General features: G+C 45.2%; 1 protein-coding gene across 2 annotated transcripts in view; it reads left to right on the plus strand.

Annotated features, from left to right (window-relative positions):
- LOC308138628 (SH3 and PX domain-containing protein 2A-like) overlaps positions 1-20,960 on the plus strand; it is a 62,409-nt gene that overhangs the window by 38,517 nt on the left and 2,932 nt on the right. Inside the window, exons 8-13 of one of the 2 annotated variants that reach the window (XM_080507836.1) lie at positions 3,735-3,848; positions 6,597-6,680; positions 9,519-9,636; positions 9,727-10,055; positions 20,291-20,340; positions 20,735-20,854. In XM_080507836.1, coding sequence (XP_080363962.1) covers positions 3,735-3,848; positions 6,597-6,680; positions 9,519-9,636; positions 9,727-10,055; positions 20,291-20,340; positions 20,735-20,854 — 815 coding nt within the window. The remainder of the gene's footprint in view (positions 1-3,734; positions 3,849-6,596; positions 6,681-9,518; positions 9,637-9,726; positions 10,056-20,290; positions 20,341-20,734; positions 20,855-20,960) is intronic. The other variant, XM_080507837.1, reaches the window with a different exon arrangement.

Genomic DNA, 20,960 nt, shown 5'->3' on the forward strand with positions numbered 1-20,960 from the left:
TGTCTTTATATATCAGGAACGGAGCTGTCAGTCTGTGATTGAAAGAATGAATGAAAGCAGGCGGTGAAAGATGTAAGGCAGCACTTTCGTTTCCCGCGTTCCATATAATTGCAACCTGTCTGATATAAAACCTGCAGTGGCCAGGAAATCAGCACTTGCGTGATGTGTGTGCATTTTTTCTGGCACTTTTATTGCTTCTTTTGAGGTTCAGTGCTCTCAGCCTAAGCACCTGCCATATGGGGAGAATAGTTGAAAAATACAGGCAAAGTCGGCCCTGACATCACTTACAGCATATATTTGTGCACCGCGGCTTTGCGTCATGTGTTTTCTGACCGACAGCCAAGTGCGCACAATTAAAACACACTTTATTTTTATAGTTGCATTCGCTTTTATAACGTGTCACTTTGCTAAGGTGAATATGACATATTTACTGAGCTACAAAGTCCGTGTAAAAACAGCGAGTTGCAAATGTAAAAGTTTTTGATGGGGCTGGAGAGGCTTCAGACTCTTGACTCGAGTCGAATTCTCTATATAATGGCTGATTAAATTTAATATAGCTTTGAATATGTGAACGTGAGGGTGCGTGTGTGAGACTGTCTCACCGTGATGCACCGGCACCCTGTTGAGGCGTTACTCTGCCTTCACCCTTCGTCAGCTGGGATTATCTCCAGCGCCGCGCAACCATCAGCCCAAACTGAATTTGAAATGAGGATGTCGTTTTAATTAAAATCAAATTAAATGAAGTTTTACACTTGAGATTTCTCACAAGCAATCATGGCCACTGAGGAATGAAAATGAAAATCAGTCTTCTTTTCCTTCTGAATGTTGTTGATGTTGTTTAGTGTTTTTTGTGGCTTTGCTGTCTCTATCTGATTCATTGGTGTCGGGCTCAAGCCAGAGCTTTGGTGCAAAGAGAAAGCAGCCAGCCAGCGCCGAAACCAAACAACATCCTCTTATCTGAACCTGCCCTGACTGCGAATGATTATGTGTTTCATTGTACGGCTCAGGAAGTTGGTCAAATGAACAAATCATTCTTTTACATGAATCACAGACTTTGCATGTGAGGCACAGAAGAAGATCTTGAACAGTTTTCTTTGTGGTTGTTTCCACTAAAAATGTCACGCATTAAACTGTCAGCAGGACATCTTTAGGTCTCCCCGATTATTATGCATCAATTTGATGTCCAGATAGTCACATTGCCAGGAAATCCACTGGCGACAGTTTGGTTGGTCACTGGAATTTAGACCTGAAAACAATTAATCAGTTTTTACAAGCAAAAGATGATTCTGTCGAACAAAAATGACTGCACTCCAACTCCTGTCGTCAGCTCTGCAGAAGTAAGTAAACTATTGTGAAAGCCATGATGTTTTTGACCATAGCAGCTGGCTGAGGAGTGACTCAGCACTGACAGAGACTTGTATCTGGGGTTTGTTTTGATTGGAGATTAGTTGCAGCAATGATCCAGCAGGTCTATTTTTCATACAATATTACTCAGACCTCACATAATAATCAATGCCTTTCAAGAATTTAATAATATCCTTATGTATTGTCGTGTTAGGTTTGAAATGATAGCCTTTAGAGGCCTATGATTGCTTCTCGTCTAATTGTGACACTTGACTATACATGTCAAAGGAACAATCAATAAATATTCTCATGTGTAATACCACATTACCCTTCTTATAATTATGTCTTATCCTCTGCCATATCGGTAATTGACTGTACAACCTCCTTCTGTTCCTATCACAAAGTACCCTGCTTCTTTTTATTAATTGTCTTCTAAACTACCGGATGACACTCCATTTTTATAGAAAGATGTTCTCTGGAGGTTTGGGCCAGCTGTGAAGGTGTCATGGAACGCTCCTATCCTCTTTATAGGTTCTTCGGACAGCTGTCAGCCATACTGTGTAAACGTTACCACAACAAATAGCGTGTGCGTGTGCGTGTGCGTGTGCGTGTGCGTGTGCGTGTGCGTGTGTGTGTGTGTGTGTGTGTGTGTGTGTGTGTGTGTGTGTGTGTGTGTGTGTGTGTGTGTGTCATACCACAAATAGGATAGTGTTTCAACCAGCTTTGTCCCTCATGTCAGGACACAGACAATTTGCTTTCTCAGTGTTTTAAGAGAGAGAGACTGATTTCGTATAGGAAAAAATCAAACATTTATACTATATCACTGCCTTGATATAAAGAGGCAATGCTAAGAAATGTTTATAACACCTAAATATTAGATTTAGTTAGATCCTCTGAATGTTACTTGTGTGACTTCTCACAAAGAGTAAAAACAAGCTAAACCAGTGAAGTGACTTCTCTGTCAAAGTTGACATGAAGACAAAATGTACTCAACATATCAATTGCCACCTCATTTAGCTTCTTGTTCATTCTGCCTTTGTAACAAGGTTTTAAGAGAAGGTATTCAAAAGATTAAAAAAAAAAAGCTGACTTTTCTGAGTTTTACAGCTTATTGCAATTTTATGATGAAACCTGACCTTACACATGCTCCTTTCCTGCTGAGGCATACTGTACCTCTGTTGTTGAATTAATGGTGTCACTCCCAGAACAGTGGAGTGAAGCCAGCGTCAATGCTGCAAAGTGATATTTTGGCAAGTAGCAGCAGCTCAGCTCACTGACATGATGGCTGATCTTGATGAAATGCAGGTCAAAGAAGATCTCGTCACGAGTGAAATCACAGCCAGGCGGTGTTTCCTCTGATGTGTTTGGCTCTGACCACGGTTATAGATTTCTCTTGGCAGCACAATGAGGTTCTTCACGATTTCAGATGTTTCATCAAACAACGGCTCAGTGAAACAAAATTAACTGATTTGATGGAGGGAGGTCACATCGTTGGATGTTATTTGTCTGTTTTTTTTCTGTCTTCAATGAGATTTATTCTATGTGTGTTTTGGGCTGGGAGTCTTATCACGGGCCTGTTTTCATCTGCAAAATTTCAGCAAATACTACATATCTCTGAAGTCATCTTAGGCCATTTTTGAAAGAACAAAGTTGAAAACTCTGAATCATTTGTTTCCCATGAACACTTTATGATTCACTGTGCTCATGCTCATCCTGAAAATCAATCAAAGACTTGTTTTTGGGAAATTTGGACCAATCAGAGCGCCATGTCCTCTTCACTTTCAGAATTGGCACATTTGTGTGTTGTCAATATTGAGGACAGATATGTTAACCAGTCAAACAAACTGATCCGCAAAAGAAATGTACTTGTGCACAAAGAAAAGGAAGTTGTAATGGGGTTCAGGACGAAAGACAGTTGTTACTAAGTATCATCAGCTTGTAAATCTCAACACGTCATGTCGTCATGTTTGAATAATTCAATAATAAAAAAATTATGCAGTGACACCCCTTGTGCAAACAAGCACACTGCTCCACTTTTGAGTTGTGTTAATAGATGTCTTGATGATCCAGGTATTTAACAGTGAATTGTATATTTTGGTTGCTCCCTTCTGGGGTTGCCATTTGTTTGATTTGGTAAAAGTTCCTTCCTGATGCAATTTGAACAGCTGAAGGTGGCAAAGATATTAAGTAGTCAGATTTGGAAACCTCTGGTAACAGAACTAACCTTTAGACCTCCAAAGCACCTTTACACAAATGAATATCTTTCATGCATGATCCGCATGTTTGACTTTTCACAGACCCAGAATTTATGGTACACTTTGCTATGTGGTACATTGTGCAAAACATTTGCTGTACTGAGTGTGATGTTCATCCTCTGTATGTTTCCATAGGTTGGTGGTTTGTCAGCACCTCAGAGGAACAGGGCTGGGTCCCCGCTACTTACCTCAACTCCAACAGTGGCACGAGGGATGACTCTGAGGTGGGCGCCTCGAAAGCTGGAGAAGGTAAGTCACTGCAAATGTTCCTGTCTCTGCCCACCCACACTCCGTGACCGCACACAAATGCAGCCTCACACACTCTCTTATGTACCCAGACACATGCACGCATGCCTGCACACACGCACACACGCACATACACACACACACACACACACCTCCAATGCCGTCAGTCGTCAGTCTTTGATCTGTGACACAGACTGGAAAACTCGGCCCTGCCTCGCCGCTGCCGGCCTACGCATACGGCTGAGACCACTTTGCCGTGAACACCTCTCTGTGTCTGCCTGCCATCATAAGCAGGCTTTGACAGAGTGTAGATTCAGACCTGGGCAAATAGCAGGCCGAGTCGCTATGAGAAACCAGACCACAAGCTCTCAAGTGACGTCCTGTACAGTAATGCACTGTACAAGACAGAAACAGTGCGGCATTAACTGATATGACCACCACATGGAATGAGCTCATGAAAGAGGCATGTGTTCGCAGCAGCACTGAATAAAACAGAATACTTCATGTGTCCTGCTCTTCAAATCATAGTTATCGTTCAAAGAAAGTGAGCTCTGACATGACTCACAGTGTTCCAACTCCCGCTTATCAGTGAAGATTGCTAATTGGACTTGATGTTAAATTTTGTAGGACTGCTGAAGTGAGAGCTGGATCCAAAGCCCTGATCGAAAACACACCTATGTTGTGTAAGGTTGGCCAAAATATAAAGCTTACATCCAGGGATTTGAACAGAGCTGTCAAATGTGGTTATCAAGCCTTCTACAAGAAGCTCGGGGTCGTCTCGATCGTTTCAGTATCAGTGGAGAAAACGTTTAAATATCAAACCAATAGACTTCAATTCATTTCATATACTCTGACTTTGAGTGTCAGGTTGTGCCATGACTACTGCATTTTATAAAGCTGTATGCAACAATGTGACAGTGAAAAGCCAAGAAACTGGAGGCACGGAAATAATTAAGTTGCATATTACACTTCCAAACAAACATCAAGTTTTTCCAGCACTCTGGCCAAACAGCTTTTGCTGTATAATTCTGTAACAATGGAACCGATGGAGTTGTATATCTTCTGACTTAAGTATGGAGGGAGCTCAAGAGTAGATGTGGATAAACATCATTACCGTTTTACAATACGTAAAATGCACCGATTTCCTTATTTGTGCTCAGAATACATTTTTTTATCAACAAAAGATTCCCACATGTGATCATTCAGCAAATGACTGGCCACACACAGACGAGACTGACATTCTTGGAGAGCCGCCAGGGGGTTTTGAGAAGGACAGACTGTCCGTGTAATTAGTCTTTATGCGTCTCCACAGTCATGGGAATGGCATGAAACTCATAAAACATCCTTTTTGTCAGTGCTGCGGTCTTCAGTGCCATCCCATTGTCACACAATGAGAGCACATATTTTTCCTGAAAGCTGAAATCTGTTAGTCATATTGAAAGCTCAGAAAGCCTCTAAACTCCATACTTTCTCCTCCTTTGTGCTCCAGTCATATTTTATACAACATGTGTTGCTTGAAAATGTGATTGTTTGCCGACTGGCAGGGAATCAGGATGAGGCAACGCATATTGGCGCATAATGCCTGCGTGATGAATCTGATGTCATTGCGATGAGCTTGTTAGCTCAGCACATAAGACTGGAAGGAGCGTGGAAACATCTAGCCTGAGTCTCCAACAAATCAGGCTGCATTCTCAAACCCCTCACATCTCATTCGTTTGATCTGCACAAAAATTGAAGTGTAAAATGACAATTTGTCACCTCTTGAGGGATTGTGGGTTAGACTACTTCCTGTCTCCGACCGGTTGCCAGGCAACTGGCAGAGAGATCAGCACATATCCCTCTGCAAATCAGCTATCAGTTGTTTTTACCCTTTGTTTTTGTACCGATGAGGCAAATGTTGTAAATTGTGTTTATTTAATAAGATGGTAAATCACTATGTATCTTGCTGAATTAACAAGTTGCTCATCATATTCAATGTGAAGGCTTGAGATCTTCTCTCTCCAAAATGCTATTTTCCGAATGTCAAATGATTCTTTTACCTTTCCTGAGCTTTGTCAGAGTTGCGTATGGTGGGATTATTGTCCCCTTGGGTGCTTTCTTTTTAAAATGTCTGTCAGATTCTGTCTGGTGTTTCCATCCCTGGAAATTACAAAATACAAAGTGATGAAAGCGATTTGTGTTCAGTTCAGCAATCCACACAAAATCTGGCAATAAATGCTTGCTGTTTTACCAACTAAATAATAAGTATAGACCATGTGTGACACCCATCTCCAACCAGCGGTGTTCTCAGCTGCTCTATTAACCCGATGGCGTCTGCAATGTGCGTCCCAGATGCTCTGACACAACAGGATACGAAAACCATGCTAACAACATGCTAATTACAAGCCACGGAGAAGATGTCTCTGTTGAACTAATCCTTTGTCACATCCTTCCATTCACTCGTAACCATCCACCGTGTTTTGCTTTGTGGTTTTGTTATATGTTCCTTCCTGTAGCTCATGATGGGCCTCACCCTGTTGGATTCATGCCACTTGTCTGCTGTGTGTTTGTGTAACATTTCGTGCTTAGTCTTTATGTCCCCGTGTTTATCTGTTGTCGTGTGGTCATCTTATGGTTGTGTGTGTGTGTGTGTGTGTGTGTGTGTGTGTGTGTGTGTGTGTGTGTGTGTGTGTGTGTGTGTGTGTGTGTGTGTGTGTGTGTGTGTGTGTGTGTGTGTGTGTGTGTGTGTGTGTGTGTGTGTGTGTGTGTCAGTTACTAAGCGACAAAAGGCTCATCTGAAGAGGCTGGACCGGAGATGGACGTTGGGGGGTGTCATCAGCCGGCAGCAGAGCCGAGGTGAACTCAAGATAGATGCTGCATCACGTCCCCTCTCCTCCTCCCATCTCTTGCTCCCTTTGTTTTGATTGTCCTCAACCTCCTTTGTATCACTTGACCTGACTCATCCCTCTTCATGTGCATATATTTGTTCAGTCTTGTGTTTTGTGTTGTCCTCCAGAAAAATCAATTTATCATGAGTCATAATCTTCCACAACTAACCACTAACCGTTGTTTAATATGAAATAAGCAAATGTGAAATGAGCAGCTTTATATATAGCAATTATTGATGCGAAGCTCAAATTATGTCAGAAAATTGCTGCATGCAAGCGTTTTGGTTCTAATTATACAGTGTGTGCCAAATCCAATTTTCTCAGAATCATAAAAAAACAAACAAACAAAAAAAAAAACCTAACAAAAAACTACCCACTCATCTCAAATTAGTTGCATAATGCACTCTGGCATATCTTATGATGCATTTTGGAACCATATTTTGCTTTTTATGAGCAAGTGAAGCACATATGCAGATCACCAATGAATGTCGAGTTTATAGACATGTTTTCTGCTGTGGTGAAGTTGGCAACCAGTATTGAGATAAACAAAGAGCTAATCTCTATTTCTTTTTTTTTTTTTTAAGAAAATTACTTTCACAGTACATGCACATGTTCCTTTTTTCAAGGCCAAAGGTTTTTCACGAGGGATACATTTGGATTACTGACAGAGAAATGAAGATAGGCTTTTGAGTTCAACCCAAACTTTGTACTTGGCAGTCTGCACTGCTCTCAGGAGTGGGGAGAGAGCAAGGAAAGAAACATAGAGATTCTGCTTACGCCACACAAATAATTTATTACACTGATGCAGGCGATGCATGTTGTGGCTTAACATACCATCCAATTCAGAATTTCCCTTCTTTGCACTGCTGGATGTTATTTGAAGAAGGTTGGTGAAAGGAAACCGATATACCAGCTCCAACACGAAGAGACCGGAAGAAGCAGGCAAAGATGGGGGTGGAAGCACATCAGAAATATCCCTTTACCCGTGGAGTTTGTGCAAAATGAAGGAAGTCACTATCCCACAACCATTCAGCGCCTACACAAGCATGGAAATGGGTGGAGAAAAGGAAAATGGAATAATTTGCCACCACAGTGTTGAATCTTTAGGACAGCACACAGAGCAGCACTTTTCATGTGCGAGTTGCCTTTTTTAAAACACCTCTCACTGTTCTCCCTGTGTTTAGACGGGAATTGCCATAATGACAGGAAATGATGACTTTGCTCTGCCCCTTGGCCTCATGGGAATGCATAAATCAGTGTGGTGCCTGTGGTTTTCATTATGTGCTGAGTTAGAAGATGCTCTGTGCACAAGGCCAAGGACACAGTGAGGACATTGGTGTGACCCACGAGCTGTGCTTTCTATTGGCTGCTACCCTTTCAGTTTTATAATTATGTATATTGATACTCCAAGGTGACAAATCACAAACAATGTGTTGCTTGACTGGTTTTTAAGATACTTGTGTGATGTTTTATTTCTGGTAATTATCACAAATATATTTCACTTTTTTTCACATTGATAAAACCACACCATTTGACCTTATTTGAGACTATTGGTGTTTGTTTTTTTTTTCTTATTATTATCAAAAACTACAATCAACTTAGCTGGTTGGGACAATACAATTCACAAGAAGATTCATTTTGTGAATAATGTAGAAACTGAACATGCAAGATAATGTGATGTCTGTGGTGGAGAAGAAAAACTCTTAGGCAAATGAAAGAGAGATCTGAAATGATAGTCCCTCAAAGGGCAATTATTGCTGTCATTCTCTGAGTACACCTAAGAGTTGATACTTTTCTCAATTCCACTTTAGTAAAGAAGCCGAATCAGTATTTTCTAACTCAAACTTCAGTATTACTACCTGGCTGAAGAATATGTTTTTGGCACCACAGTTGATGGACTACATTGCACAGTATGTGGAATCACATCTTAGGTAATATTTCTTGATAATGGTTTGGCTGGTTGGAAACAGTTGAAAATATGTTTGTCTCCAAGACATAATTACAGTGGAGTACAGCCATGACTTAGTATCTGCAAATACAAATAGTACACCAATGCAGTGTGAGAGAAGAAACAACATACCACCAGATAATGCGGGTCATACAATCAAAATGTCTCCAGCAGTGACAACAAAACGTCTTTCATTTAGTCAGCCTGAATTGCACTCGATATTCTGCTACAAAAAAAAACAGACTAATCTTTTTCGAAAAAATTATACTCAATATATACATTTGGAAACCATACAAGATCATATCTGACCGGAGATTTTTTTGTAGGCTATAGTACACTACAAACAATTGTATATAATGAATCCTATGTATGTAAAACGAATTGTGTTACCATTGTAAAGTAGAATACTAAAGGAATCTATCCTTCCATTTTCTGCGCCTCTTATCCTGTACAGGGTCGTGGTGTTGGAAGGAATTCTTTTTGACTTTTGTCTTGACTTTAACTAGTTTATTTACTAGTTATTTACAATAGTTCTCTCTGATTAATCGAAATGACATTTGAACACACACTACACTAATATTTACATGTCGAACAACTTCTAGAAAGCATATACAGTGTGTATTATTGAATATTGTGTAATGAGAAGATATAACATTTTATATTGCTGCAAAGCGTCATAAGTACTTGTTCTCTCGTATCCCTCATCACTGCAGGCGAATCATAACAATATATAAAATCTGGAAAGATGATTTATACAACATCCATCACTTTCTTCTTTTCTTTTCTATTATGTTTTTATATACAGAGGTCTCAAAGCTCCCCATAGCTTAGCTTTGTTGTCATTTTGTGCTTTTACAGAGGAGAAGTACGTAACGGTGCAGCCTTACACGAGCCAGGGCAAAGATGAAATTGCTTTTGAGAAAGGAGCCATTGTGGAGGTCATTCAGAAGAACTTGGAAGGCTGGTGGTTCATCAGGTAACACCTCCGCTCACTCGCACATAGAGAGGTTTTCTCACTGCTTTGTCTCAAATAGTTCACGAGTTTCTTCTTTAATTCATCGCAAAGGTACCAGGACAAGGAGGGCTGGGCTCCGGCCTCTTACCTCAAGAAGGCGAAGGACGACCTCTCTCCCCGTAAGAAGAACGTCACAGGTCCGGTGGAGATAATTGGTAACATCATGGAGATCAGCAACCTGCTCAACAAGAAAGCTTCGAGTGAGAAGGACATGCAGACTGAAGGCGTCCCAGAGAGTCCCCAGGTCGCCAGAAAAGAGATCAGCTTGCCAATTCCCTGCAATGATTCCAGTCCTGTTCAAGCTCCTCAGGATGGAAAAATCAAAGCAGAGCCTGCTTCACCAGCTATCGCACGAATTGCTCCCCATCGAGTTGAAATTGGTACGTTGAGCCTCCTTAACTTATATCAATTGTTTTAAAAAGGTTTATTGTCCGTTGTTGGGATTTATGGTTGGTAATTAGCATAAATAATTACTGTAAGTAATGGATTACTGAAAGTAATGGATTACTAAAAGTAATTTAGGAAAAATTGGAATTACTAATGAAGTAAACGGTTAGTTACTCATCAGCAACTCCTAGAGTAATTGAGTAATTACTCAAAAGTTAATAAATTATCAAAAATAATTTATTAATAAAAATTATTAATTTGCATAAATTGGTTATTTATCAAATAATAATTAAATCGGGGCACCACCAGCTAAGCTGGAAATAGCTAATACCAAATTTCAGTCTCGTTTGTCAAAAAGGGTTATTTAAGTAAAGTTAATATTTCTGTGTAAATATAACAATATTAAATAACAAGGAAGGTGTGAGATTCGAGCACAGACTGTTACAAACCAGTGAATTGTCAACAATAAATACACAATGATAACCAAGAATCGATCAATTCAGTTAAAATGCGTTTATTAACAAAAAGTATTTATTCAAAAATAATTCATAAATTATTTATTAAAACAACACAATTAAGTAATAAACAATCAAACACGAAGATCTAATCTATTAAACAGCAAACACTATGTACAAAGAAAGAGGGTGTGTGTGTGTGTGTGTGTGTGTGTATGTGTGTGAGAGTGTGTATGAGTGAGTGTGTGGAAGCCTGAGTGGGGTGTAATGACCACGAACGTCCACCAGGTGGCGGCAGGCGTTGGAGGGTCAGTGTGTGTGGGTGTAATGACCTCGAACGGACACTAGATGGCGGCAGGCGTCTAGTTCGAGGTAGTAACCGGAACGACCACTAGGGGCGCGGCGGCGCACGGAGGGAGAATGCAATGACTCGACTTGTCCACCGAGTGGCGGTCTTTCAAGAGATTGCAATCACCAACGCGGCCACCAGAGGCGCTTAGTGCACTCTTTCTGGACAGCGTGACGTCACTGTGCTCGTGCACGGCTCGTGAGCCTGCTCGGAGCGCGCCTGGGGGCTCGTGGCTGAGAAATCCCAGGGACAGTGAACTACACACGGTCACAGAAGCGGGTGCAGCAGCGCGCGGCTGCTTTTACGCGATCGTTTATAAGGAGGAGAGGAAAAATGAAAAGGAGGGAGGGAGAAGGGCAGTGGACAGAATATGTTCAGCTCTGCACACTGTCTTGGACTACACAGTCTGGGAATGGTCTGTACAGGTTGAGAGAGCGAGCGAGCGAGAGAGAGAGAGAGAGGAGGTTCGCGTGGATGTAAATCCAACGCGCAGACACAGATTGGTGGAAACAGGGATCGGCGTCCCTGACTTCAACACAATAATAAACACACAGCAATATTACAGTCACGTTATTCTCATTGTCTGCCCAGACTCTAAGCCTTACTCAGTTTGACGAGGGTGAACGTGCTGCGGCGGCCGGGAAAGTGCGTTGATTTCCCGGCTGGAGTTTGTTTTCTCTGGCGTCCCAGGTAAAACAAGCTAAAATGGTCTGTGGACAGGGAAAAGTCCACAAGATGATTCCAGGATGATCAAGCGCTTCTTTTGAGGAGGGGGAAGAAGAAGCGGCTTCAGGTCTGCAGGCGGGAGGACGGTGCGCTGGCAGCTGCACACTCGGACTCCGGTGAAGAAGAAAAAAGGAAAAAGGGAAAAGTAGACGTAGTTCCACGGTGGTTCTCGGCTCGTCCGGCCGGGTGTGGAACTCCGGGCCCGGTCAGCGGGCACACGTGGCACTTCGTCTCCGTGCGAAACGGATGCGTCCGTCTTTACGCAGGTTTCAACATTGGAGAGGCAGAAATCCCACGGCGGGGGTGTTTTATACCTCTTGTTGTGGTTTCGTGTTACCGGTCGGCTCTGGGTCATGTGGACCAATCCTGACGGAGGGCCCGCCCTGGACCTTCCAGCTGGTGAGGGAGCTCTCAGGCTCCCCCTGCCGTTGGCCTCTAGTATTGCACCTTGGAAGGGGGGGTCCAGGGGGTGATCACGTGACCAATGGCAGACTTTTTCAGTTGTAGGCATGTGGTCCTTTGTTCTCAAAACGTGGTCTCCCCTCCCCCTTCCATGATGTTGAGTGACCCCAACATCCCCCCTTTGGTCCGAAGAGTGGGATGCGGATCTCAGGCTTTGGAGCAAACCTGGGCCGAAACGTCTATGAGTCTGTGAATGTCCCAATGTCCTGTGGAACACAAGGTCATTTTCTGTCCAACAGTTCATACATGAGGTTATTGTCCGAGCAGGGCAAGGCTAGTCTGGGCAGGGTAAGGCTAGTCTGGGCAGACCTACTATTCCTGTTCTAACTATCTAAGCATTCATACATTTCATTTCTTACAAGTGCATCACCAGTGAAAATGAAAGAGGTAGGAAAGGGCAGGAAAGTTGAAGAACAGGAGGGAGATGGGTTAGTAGGCAGCTCGAGGACAAGTTTACAAAAGCGGAGGTACCGGATACAAGGAGTAGAGTCTGACCTGTAAACTGTGGATGTGGTTGCACCAGTGAGCAAGTGTCCAAAAGCCACCAGCCGTCTGGGGCTTTTGGTGCACCTGCTCCGGTGAGGAGTGAGAGTGAAGTGTGGTGTGTGGAGGTGCACGTGTGTGTTCCCTTCCAAAACCCAACTTTCACTACAGAGGCTTAAAACTGTACACATTATTTCTGTTAATAATGGCTAAGTTTTGAAGAAATCACAACTCTTGGCTCTGTGGTTTCACAGAGGTTAAAATAGCACTGCCGAGACTGTCAGATGTATCTGTGAAGGTTGTATAACCGTGGTGGTGTTAGTCTTGAGAAATTGCTCAACCCGGGTTAGTGGAGCTAAGTAAGGTGGTTCTACCTGTACTGAAGCTGCTAACGGAGGAGCTAATCTCCCTTCGATCTCGTGTGAGATTTCTGACTATACACAGGGGTTATTTCTCCTAAACAATACTTGACTGGTCTAAGGCATGCTAAGTGGTGTTAACAGAGCTGGATATGAGTTTACAGTGACTATATTTCCCTGAATGGTTCAACTCAAGCTTTGTAACTGCTCATGTTGTCTAAGGAGGCAGGGTTAGATTTCTGATGGTGTCAGGGGTTAGTACATGCACCTGCTGGGAGCTGAGCATGCTGGCACTAAACCCTACTGATTAAAATCTGTTATGCTCCTGGAATGGAGGTTCTCCCCCCCCTCGCTAGGGGAGGAGTTGACCTTACTCCGAGGGAGTAAATTGATTGAGTGGCTCTGCAGTGCAGGCCGTGACAACACTGACCTCTTCTGGCTGGTCCAGAAGGTGCAGTGTAAGGTAATTTCTCTACCAGTCATTCTTTGGAGGGAGTGGAACCTGTGGAGTGGTGTATGGTGGACCGATTGGTCACCAACACCCGTTGGAGGCTCACGTCTCCATCTGCACCACCGCTGTTGCCATACCGGAGTATGTGTGTGGTGCTGTGGTTGACTCTGTCAACCTGAGGAAAATGACTAGGAGTGGTATGGTGAATGGAGGTTGGCCTCCATTACCAAAATGTCGTACAGGGCAACCATGACACTGCGTGTGGCATGTGTGCCTGTCTGAGTCGACCAAAGATGGGAAGCTCCAGTGGCTGAACGCTTGGTTCAGAAGGAGGGCAGCAGCCGGAATGGCTGTGTCAAGATGGAGGCTCCCAAGTTATGACACGTTTGTCGGGCTCTGAGGTTTTGACTGGCGTGAACTCTCCCTGCTGGGGGTTCAGTCCCATCAGCGCCACCTATGAGCCCAATGAATTCAACTTTGGTGCGGCATCCCAAACTATGCTGAGAGCAAGTTTGGTTCACGCTACCAAAAGTTGATAAAGGACGTGTCGTGTCTCGGCTAAATGTTCCTCACAGGTACAGTGACGCATGAGGAAGTCATCCACATAGATGAGATTGCCGTGAGCAGCAATGTTACTCATCATGGTGTGGAGAAGGATGGTAGACACCGATGGTGGGTCTAAGTAGCCGAACTGGCACCGGTTCCAGGCGGACCGGCGGTTGCCAAAGGAAGAGACTAGCTGATACTGGTTAGCGGGGACCACCTTCGTGGTCCAGCACCGCTTTACCACGTATACAGCTAGAAAGAGTATGTACTGGTGTACACAAGATGGCGGTGCCTCGAGGTCAGTGGGGACGCACGCCGGAGGGAGGTCTGTGACCCCCCTTTCGTGCGAGACCCGCGCGCAGATCGTGTGATAATCGCGGAAGACCTCAATGAATGCATCTCCTCGTTTCTGCTGTGTAAAGCGCTAGCTTTAGCAGAGTGTGGCTCGGTCTTTGACTCGAAACCTGAATAAGGTTCTCCTGGTTCAGACGCGGTCTGTTTACCTGAAGTGTCTGTATTCTCTGGTTGAGTCATCGGAGCCTGCACAACCAGGTCACCTTCAGTGCTCGGTTTTATTCCATGGAGAACCTGTTCAAGGTTAACATGGTGAGCGCTGGTAATGGCTTTGGTTGTGGGAATGAGGAGAGCGGTGTCATGCGTGTCGTCACGGGTGGGGGACGATAGCAGGTTGTCAGTGAGAGGCACCATCAGTTCAAGATTGTGAAATGAACTGTCAGTTGACATCTCTAACGGTGGAAATGCGGTCACTTTAATCTGACCGCGTGTCAGATTGTGGACCTGTGGGTTGGCTGGACGATTGTTCAGCTCCAGAAGAGGTGTGTCACAGATCACCGGGTCGGGATCTGGACAGCGAGTCAAGGAGGCACATGAACCAGGGACCTTGGTTAAGTTCTGAAGTGACCATGCTGAAAGTGAGCGGTGGCTCGGAACTTTGAGCAGGCCGGCGTCGGTGGCCGATCTCTCGGACCAGCGCGCCAAAGGTGCCTCCGGAACCGAGGTTCCATCCATGTGTGCACCCCCCACGGTGTGGTGGGCGTGCAAAGAAGTACTCATGTAGAAAGAAGAACTCACGTCCTTCAGTGACAAGAGTAAAGAGTGGTGTGCTTGAACTGGGTCTTGGCTCGTCACCTGCGGCGGATGCTGACTGTCAGGGAGCCCTGAAGTGGATTGGCTGGGGTCAAACTCTGGGAGAGACCCAAGGATTGGTAGGGGACCTCTAGACTGGATGGCATCGACTCTGCTGTTGAAAGCTTGGTGGCCTGGTTCAGGGCCAAGGGGAGTCGGGCTGGTGACTTGAGACCAAAGGCGCCATTGGTTGCAGTCCATCAGCACGGCCAGTCGGTTTAAGAGGTCCTGACCAATAAGAAGTTCCTCTGTGTTCAGGTCAGTGACATAGATGGGATGTGTCACCGACATGTCCTGGAAAGTTATGTCGACCCAGACACGTTTAGTGATGGGAGACACGTCCTGAGTGAAGCTTCTGATGGTTATGCTACACTCTTCCACCTGAAGTGGCTTTCCTAGGGCACGCATGGTTCTAGCAACCTGTGTGAAGGTGGCTGAACACATGAGGGTGATTTCTGACCCAGAATCAAGCAGGGCGAGGGTGTCTACACCCCCTACCATCACTGAAGTATATACGCGGTTGGCATTGCCATTGCGTACAAGATCACCCAAGAATGTCAAAGGGGGCTCCTCTGTTGGTTCTGAGGGCCTGTTTGACCTCCATGATCTCCCCCTCCTCCTCCTGACAAAGCAAACTTTGTGTGCGGAGGGGAGAGGCGACCGGCCTAGTCATGCGGTCAGGGGCCGGGAGTCCGGTTCCTCAGGGGAGCCGGGTTCCTTCTGACCAGGCGGGTTCAGGTCCTGCATCACCTCCTTGAGGCAGGTTTTGATCCACTGTGGGACGTCTGCGTCCCAGTGGTTTTGGGTCTGACCTCGGCCGTGAGACTTACCTCTCCGCTGGGAGTGGTGAGGTCTCGGTCTGCCTGATCTCTTACCTCTGTGCCGTTGTCCAACTCGTGGTCGAGGCTGTGGACATCTAATGGGTCCCCCATCCACAGCAGGTGTGGGGGAGGGGACCTCGTGACCTACAGGTGACAGGTTCGTGTTTCCGGTCGCCTGCGTTCTCAGGACGCCTGCGTCACCATCATGGTTTTCACCTGAACTGTGACGCAGCTCCCACACCATCTGCGCGTGTTTGCGGAGGTCTTTCATGGTGGGGTTTGTAGTCCTGCAGAACAGAGCGACATCAAACCGCACACTGTTGTGGAGGTTGTTAATGAAGAGCGACTTTAAAGTCTGGTCTTCATCCAACCCCGGTGCGCTGCGGCCTTGGAAGTAGGCGGCCCTAAGGCGCCTATAGTACTCTCTGGGAGGCTCCGCCTCCTTCTGAGTAATGGCAAGTGCACCAAAGGTTGAAGAGGCAGGATCATTGTACAGAGAATACTCTTCCCTAAGTGCATGACAGAGGGATGAGTAATGATCTCTGACGGCAGGTGGGAGGGATTCCATGTAAACATGGACGCTCCTGGACGTCGTCTTCCAGAGAAGCTTCAGCTTCTCACGTGACGAAGGATGAGGCAGGTCGAGGAGGCAGCGTTCAACCTCCCGGAGGTAGTCCTCTATACTAACCTCCCGGTTGTTTGGGTTGAACTGCTCTATGTCCTCTGCAAGGGACTCAAGCTGGCGGGTCCGAAGACCACGTTCCCTTGGGGGACCGGAATGGTCCGAGTCATCTGAGCTGGACCCCCCTGGTTCTCTCCGGTGGAGAGAGTGAGGGTCATGATGACCAAGAGGGTCTCCAGTGAGTGGAGGACCAAAGCTGACAGCACGGTGAGGTGCTGCAGAATAACTCTTTTCATTCTCCTGGACAGGAGTGAAAGAGCTGTGAGAGCGCATTGAGGTGCGGCTAATCACCGATGGATGTGTGTCATAGCACACCGGGACCCTGCGGTCCTTAAAGTGAAAAGCTGGGGGGACTGGGTGTCGGTTCAGTGGGATGCAGTCAACTCCCACAACACTGGGCAGGTGTCTTATGCCACGCCCCCCTGGCTGTGTGTCAAGCCCCCCCCTCGCCATGGCTGCGGGGAAGCTTGATGCAGTCTGTCCCCCTGACGGGACAGCTCCAAGTCTACACTCACCTGTGGTGGTCGGTCCACCTGACTGGACCACCTCAGGATTGTAGAGACCTGGAGGGGGCTGTCCACCTGACTGGACAGCTTCAAGAATGCGCATAACTGGGGTAATTTGTCCATCTGACTGGACATTTTCCAGACTGCGGAGATGTGCTGCGTCTCTGCTGAGAGCTGCACCAGGTTTTACCCCAGTGTGGTTTGGCTCATTGTGCTGAGAGCCATAACCTGACTCATCGTCTGATGAATCATCAGATGATGTGTTTGTTTTGACTTCTTTCGCAGAAGTTCGGGTTAGTAACCCAATAGGTTCCGTATAAGGAGCCTGATTGTCCCTGGCCTGGATCTCCTGTCGCAGGCGGGAGTTCTCCAGCTTCAGCTGGGCAGTGTTAATCCTCAGCTGCCAACTGTAAAGTTGCAGCTGGGAGAGCTGCTCTTGAGCTTCCAGAGCTTGCAGCTCGGCCTTGCGCTGGTAGAGCAGTGCAATGTGGCCTAACACATCCGGAATGGTGAGCTCTACCTGACCAACCGGGTTCCTCACATAGCTTAACAGCTGCCTGATCTCTGCTTCACAGGTCTCTAAGCTGTAGCTGTTGAGGTTTCTTCTCTCCTGTGTGGAGAGGCATAGGAGACCAGCGACCACAGTCTGCAGGGCTGGGTCATGTGGCTCCCGAGGAGTCTCTGCTCCGAGCACGCAGTGTCTCTGACTACTCATGGTAGGAGTCACGCGAAAGCTGTGTTTTGAAAAGTGCCAAAATGTTGTTAATGCACAGGTGATGGTTACACCTGTAGCTTACAACTCTAAAGGTTGCTAATTGCTCTAACTGTAACCTCTCTCAAGTTAACAGGGTGGAGTTAGCACCTTGGGTGAGCAATAGCGGGTTAGTGTACATTTATCTCTGACAGAAATAAAAGAATGCATGAAAATGCAAGAAAAAGAAGGCTTTACCACTTCACAAACACAATTGACTTTGCTTAGCAGTGCTGTAACGTGTTCTTCGAAAAACTAAGTTCTGAGAAAAACAAAGTTATCGGTTGTAAAACTAAACAGACAATTCTGGATAAATTATGCAGATATTGTGACAATACTGGTTTTAAAACAGCCTCACACGGGGCACCATTATGTTGGGATTTATGGTTGGTAATTAGCATAAATAATTACTGTAAGTAATGGATTACTGAAAGTAATGGATTACTAAAAGTAATTTAGGAAAAATTGGAATTACTAATGAAGTAAACGGTTAGTTACTCATCAGCAACTCCTAGAGTAATTGAGTAATTACTCAAAAGTTAATAAATTATCAAAAATAATTTATTAATAAAAATTATTAATTTGCATAAATTGGTTATTTATCAAATAATAATTAAATCGGGGCACCACCAGCTAAGCTGGAAATAGCTAATACCAAATTTCAGTCTCGTTTGTCAAAAAGGGTTATTTAAGTAAAGTTAATATTTCTGTGTAAATATAACAATATTAAATAACAAGGAAGGTGTGAGATTCGAGCACAGACTGTTACAAACCAGTGAATTGTCAACAATAAATACACAATGATAACCAAGAATCGATCAATTCAGTTAAAATGCGTTTATTAACAAAAAGTATTTATTCAAAAATAATTCATAAATTATTTATTAAAACAACACAATTAAGTAATAAACAATCAAACACGAAGATCTAATCTATTAAACAGCAAACACTATGTACAAAGAAAGAGGGTGTGTGTGTGTGTGTGTGTGTGTGTGTATGTGTGTGAGAGTGTGTATGAGTGAGTGTGTGGAAGCCTGAGTGGGGTGTAATGACCACGAACGTCCACCAGGTGGCGGCAGGCGTTGGAGGGTCAGTGTGTGTGGGTGTAATGACCTCGAACGGACACTAGATGGCGGCAGGCGTCTAGTTCGAGGTAGTAACCGGAACGACCACTAGGGGCGCGGCGGCGCACGGAGGGAGAATGCAATGACTCGACTTGTCCACCGAGTGGCGGTCTTTCAAGAGATTGCAATCACCAACGCGGCCACCAGAGGCGCTTAGTGCACTCTTTCTGGACAGCGTGACGTCACTGTGCTCGTGCACGGCTCGTGAGCCTGCTCGGAGCGCGCCTGGGGGCTCGTGGCTGAGAAATCCCAGGGACAGTGAACTACACACGGTCACAGAAGCGGGTGCAGCAGCGCGCGGCTGCTTTTACGCGATCGTTTATAAGGAGGAGAGGAAAAATGAAAAGGAGGGAGGGAGAAGGGCAGTGGACAGAATATGTTCAGCTCTGCACACTGTCTTGGACTACACAGTCTGGGAATGGTCTGTACAGGTTGAGAGAGCGAGCGAGCGAGAGAGAGAGAGAGAGGAGGTTCGCGTGGATGTAAATCCAACGCGCAGACACAGATTGGTGGAAACAGGGATCGGCGTCCCTGACTTCAACACAATAATAAACACACAGCAATATTACAGTCACGTTATTCTCATTGTCTGCCCAGACTCTAAGCCTTACTCAGTTTGACGAGGGTGAACGTGCTGCGGCGGCCGGGAAAGTGCGTTGATTTCCCGGCTGGAGTTTGTTTTCTCTGGCGTCCCAGGTAAAACAAGCTAAAATGGTCTGTGGACAGGGAAAAGTCCACAAGATGATTCCAGGATGATCAAGCGCTTCTTTTGAGGAGGGGGAAGAAGAAGCGGCTTCAGGTCTGCAGGCGGGAGGACGGTGCGCTGGCAGCTGCACACTCGGACTCCGGTGAAGAAGAAAAAAGGAAAAAGGGAAAAGTAGACGTAGTTCCACGGTGGTTCTCGGCTCGTCCGGCCGGGTGTGGAACTCCGGGCCCGGTCAGCGGGCACACGTGGCACTTCGTCTCCGTGCGAAACGGATGCGTCCGTCTTTACGCAGGTTTCAACATTGGAGAGGCAGAAATCCCACGGCGGGGGTGTTTTATACCTCTTGTTGTGGTTTCGTGTTACCGGTCGGCTCTGGGTCATGTGGACCAATCCTGACGGAGGGCCCGCCCTGGACCTTCCAGCTGGTGAGGGAGCTCTCAGGCTCCCCCTGCCGTTGGCCTCTAGTATTGCACCTTGGAAGGGGGGGGTCCAGGGGGTGATCACGTGACCAATGGCAGACTTTTTCAGTTGTAGGCATGTGGTCCTTTGTTCTCAAAACGTGGTCTCCCCTCCCCCTTCCATGATGTTGAGTGACCCCAACACCGTCTAATGTATTTTTAATAGTGCCCTGACAATCATATATGTGCTTTTATTTTAATAGGTTCCCCTGTGCTCAGGCAAAAACCTCCTCCTCGGAGAGATGCCACCTTGGTAAGACCGAATGTTATTTCCATCTGTTCCTGTATTCATTTAATTGTTGTATTTGTTGATTATTATTGTGAACACAAAAAGTGAATCTGGTAAATATGAGTAAAAAATAAACCTGCATTGAATTCACCTCTAATTGGAAGTAACACTGTGATGATATTTGCTGTTGAACAGAAAAAAAGGGTTGTTAGTGCATTATGGTCTTTTCTCTAACTATTGCAATTTTTTTTAAAGGGGCAACAGATTCAGAGATTATAAAGTGTGTTCCTGTATATTGTTGTGCTTGTTTTTCATTCCATTTACCTCTGTAACTAGGTATAAACACAGTGCCACAGTAAATGCTTTTTATAAAACTCCCATTCTTGATATTAAGTTAGTCTTTCTCTTTTGTGTTAAGGGATTTCAGTTACCATCCCCACCAGAGCCCCCTACAGTTGAGGCAGAGTATTACACCATTGCAGAATTTCAGTCATGTATATCTGATGGCATCAGTTTTAATGGAGGACAGAAAGCAGAGGTAAGTTCAATTCTTTGGCTTTGTCATTACTGTTACCTTCTATAAATAGACTCCTGAGAGTCAAACAATGCAAACATTCTTTCTGATAATGACTTTACTTCTTCTT

This window comes from Blennius ocellaris, assembly GCF_963422515.1.
Source record: "Blennius ocellaris genome assembly, chromosome: 13".
NCBI classification, from domain to species: Eukaryota; Metazoa; Chordata; class Actinopteri; order Blenniiformes; family Blenniidae; genus Blennius; species Blennius ocellaris.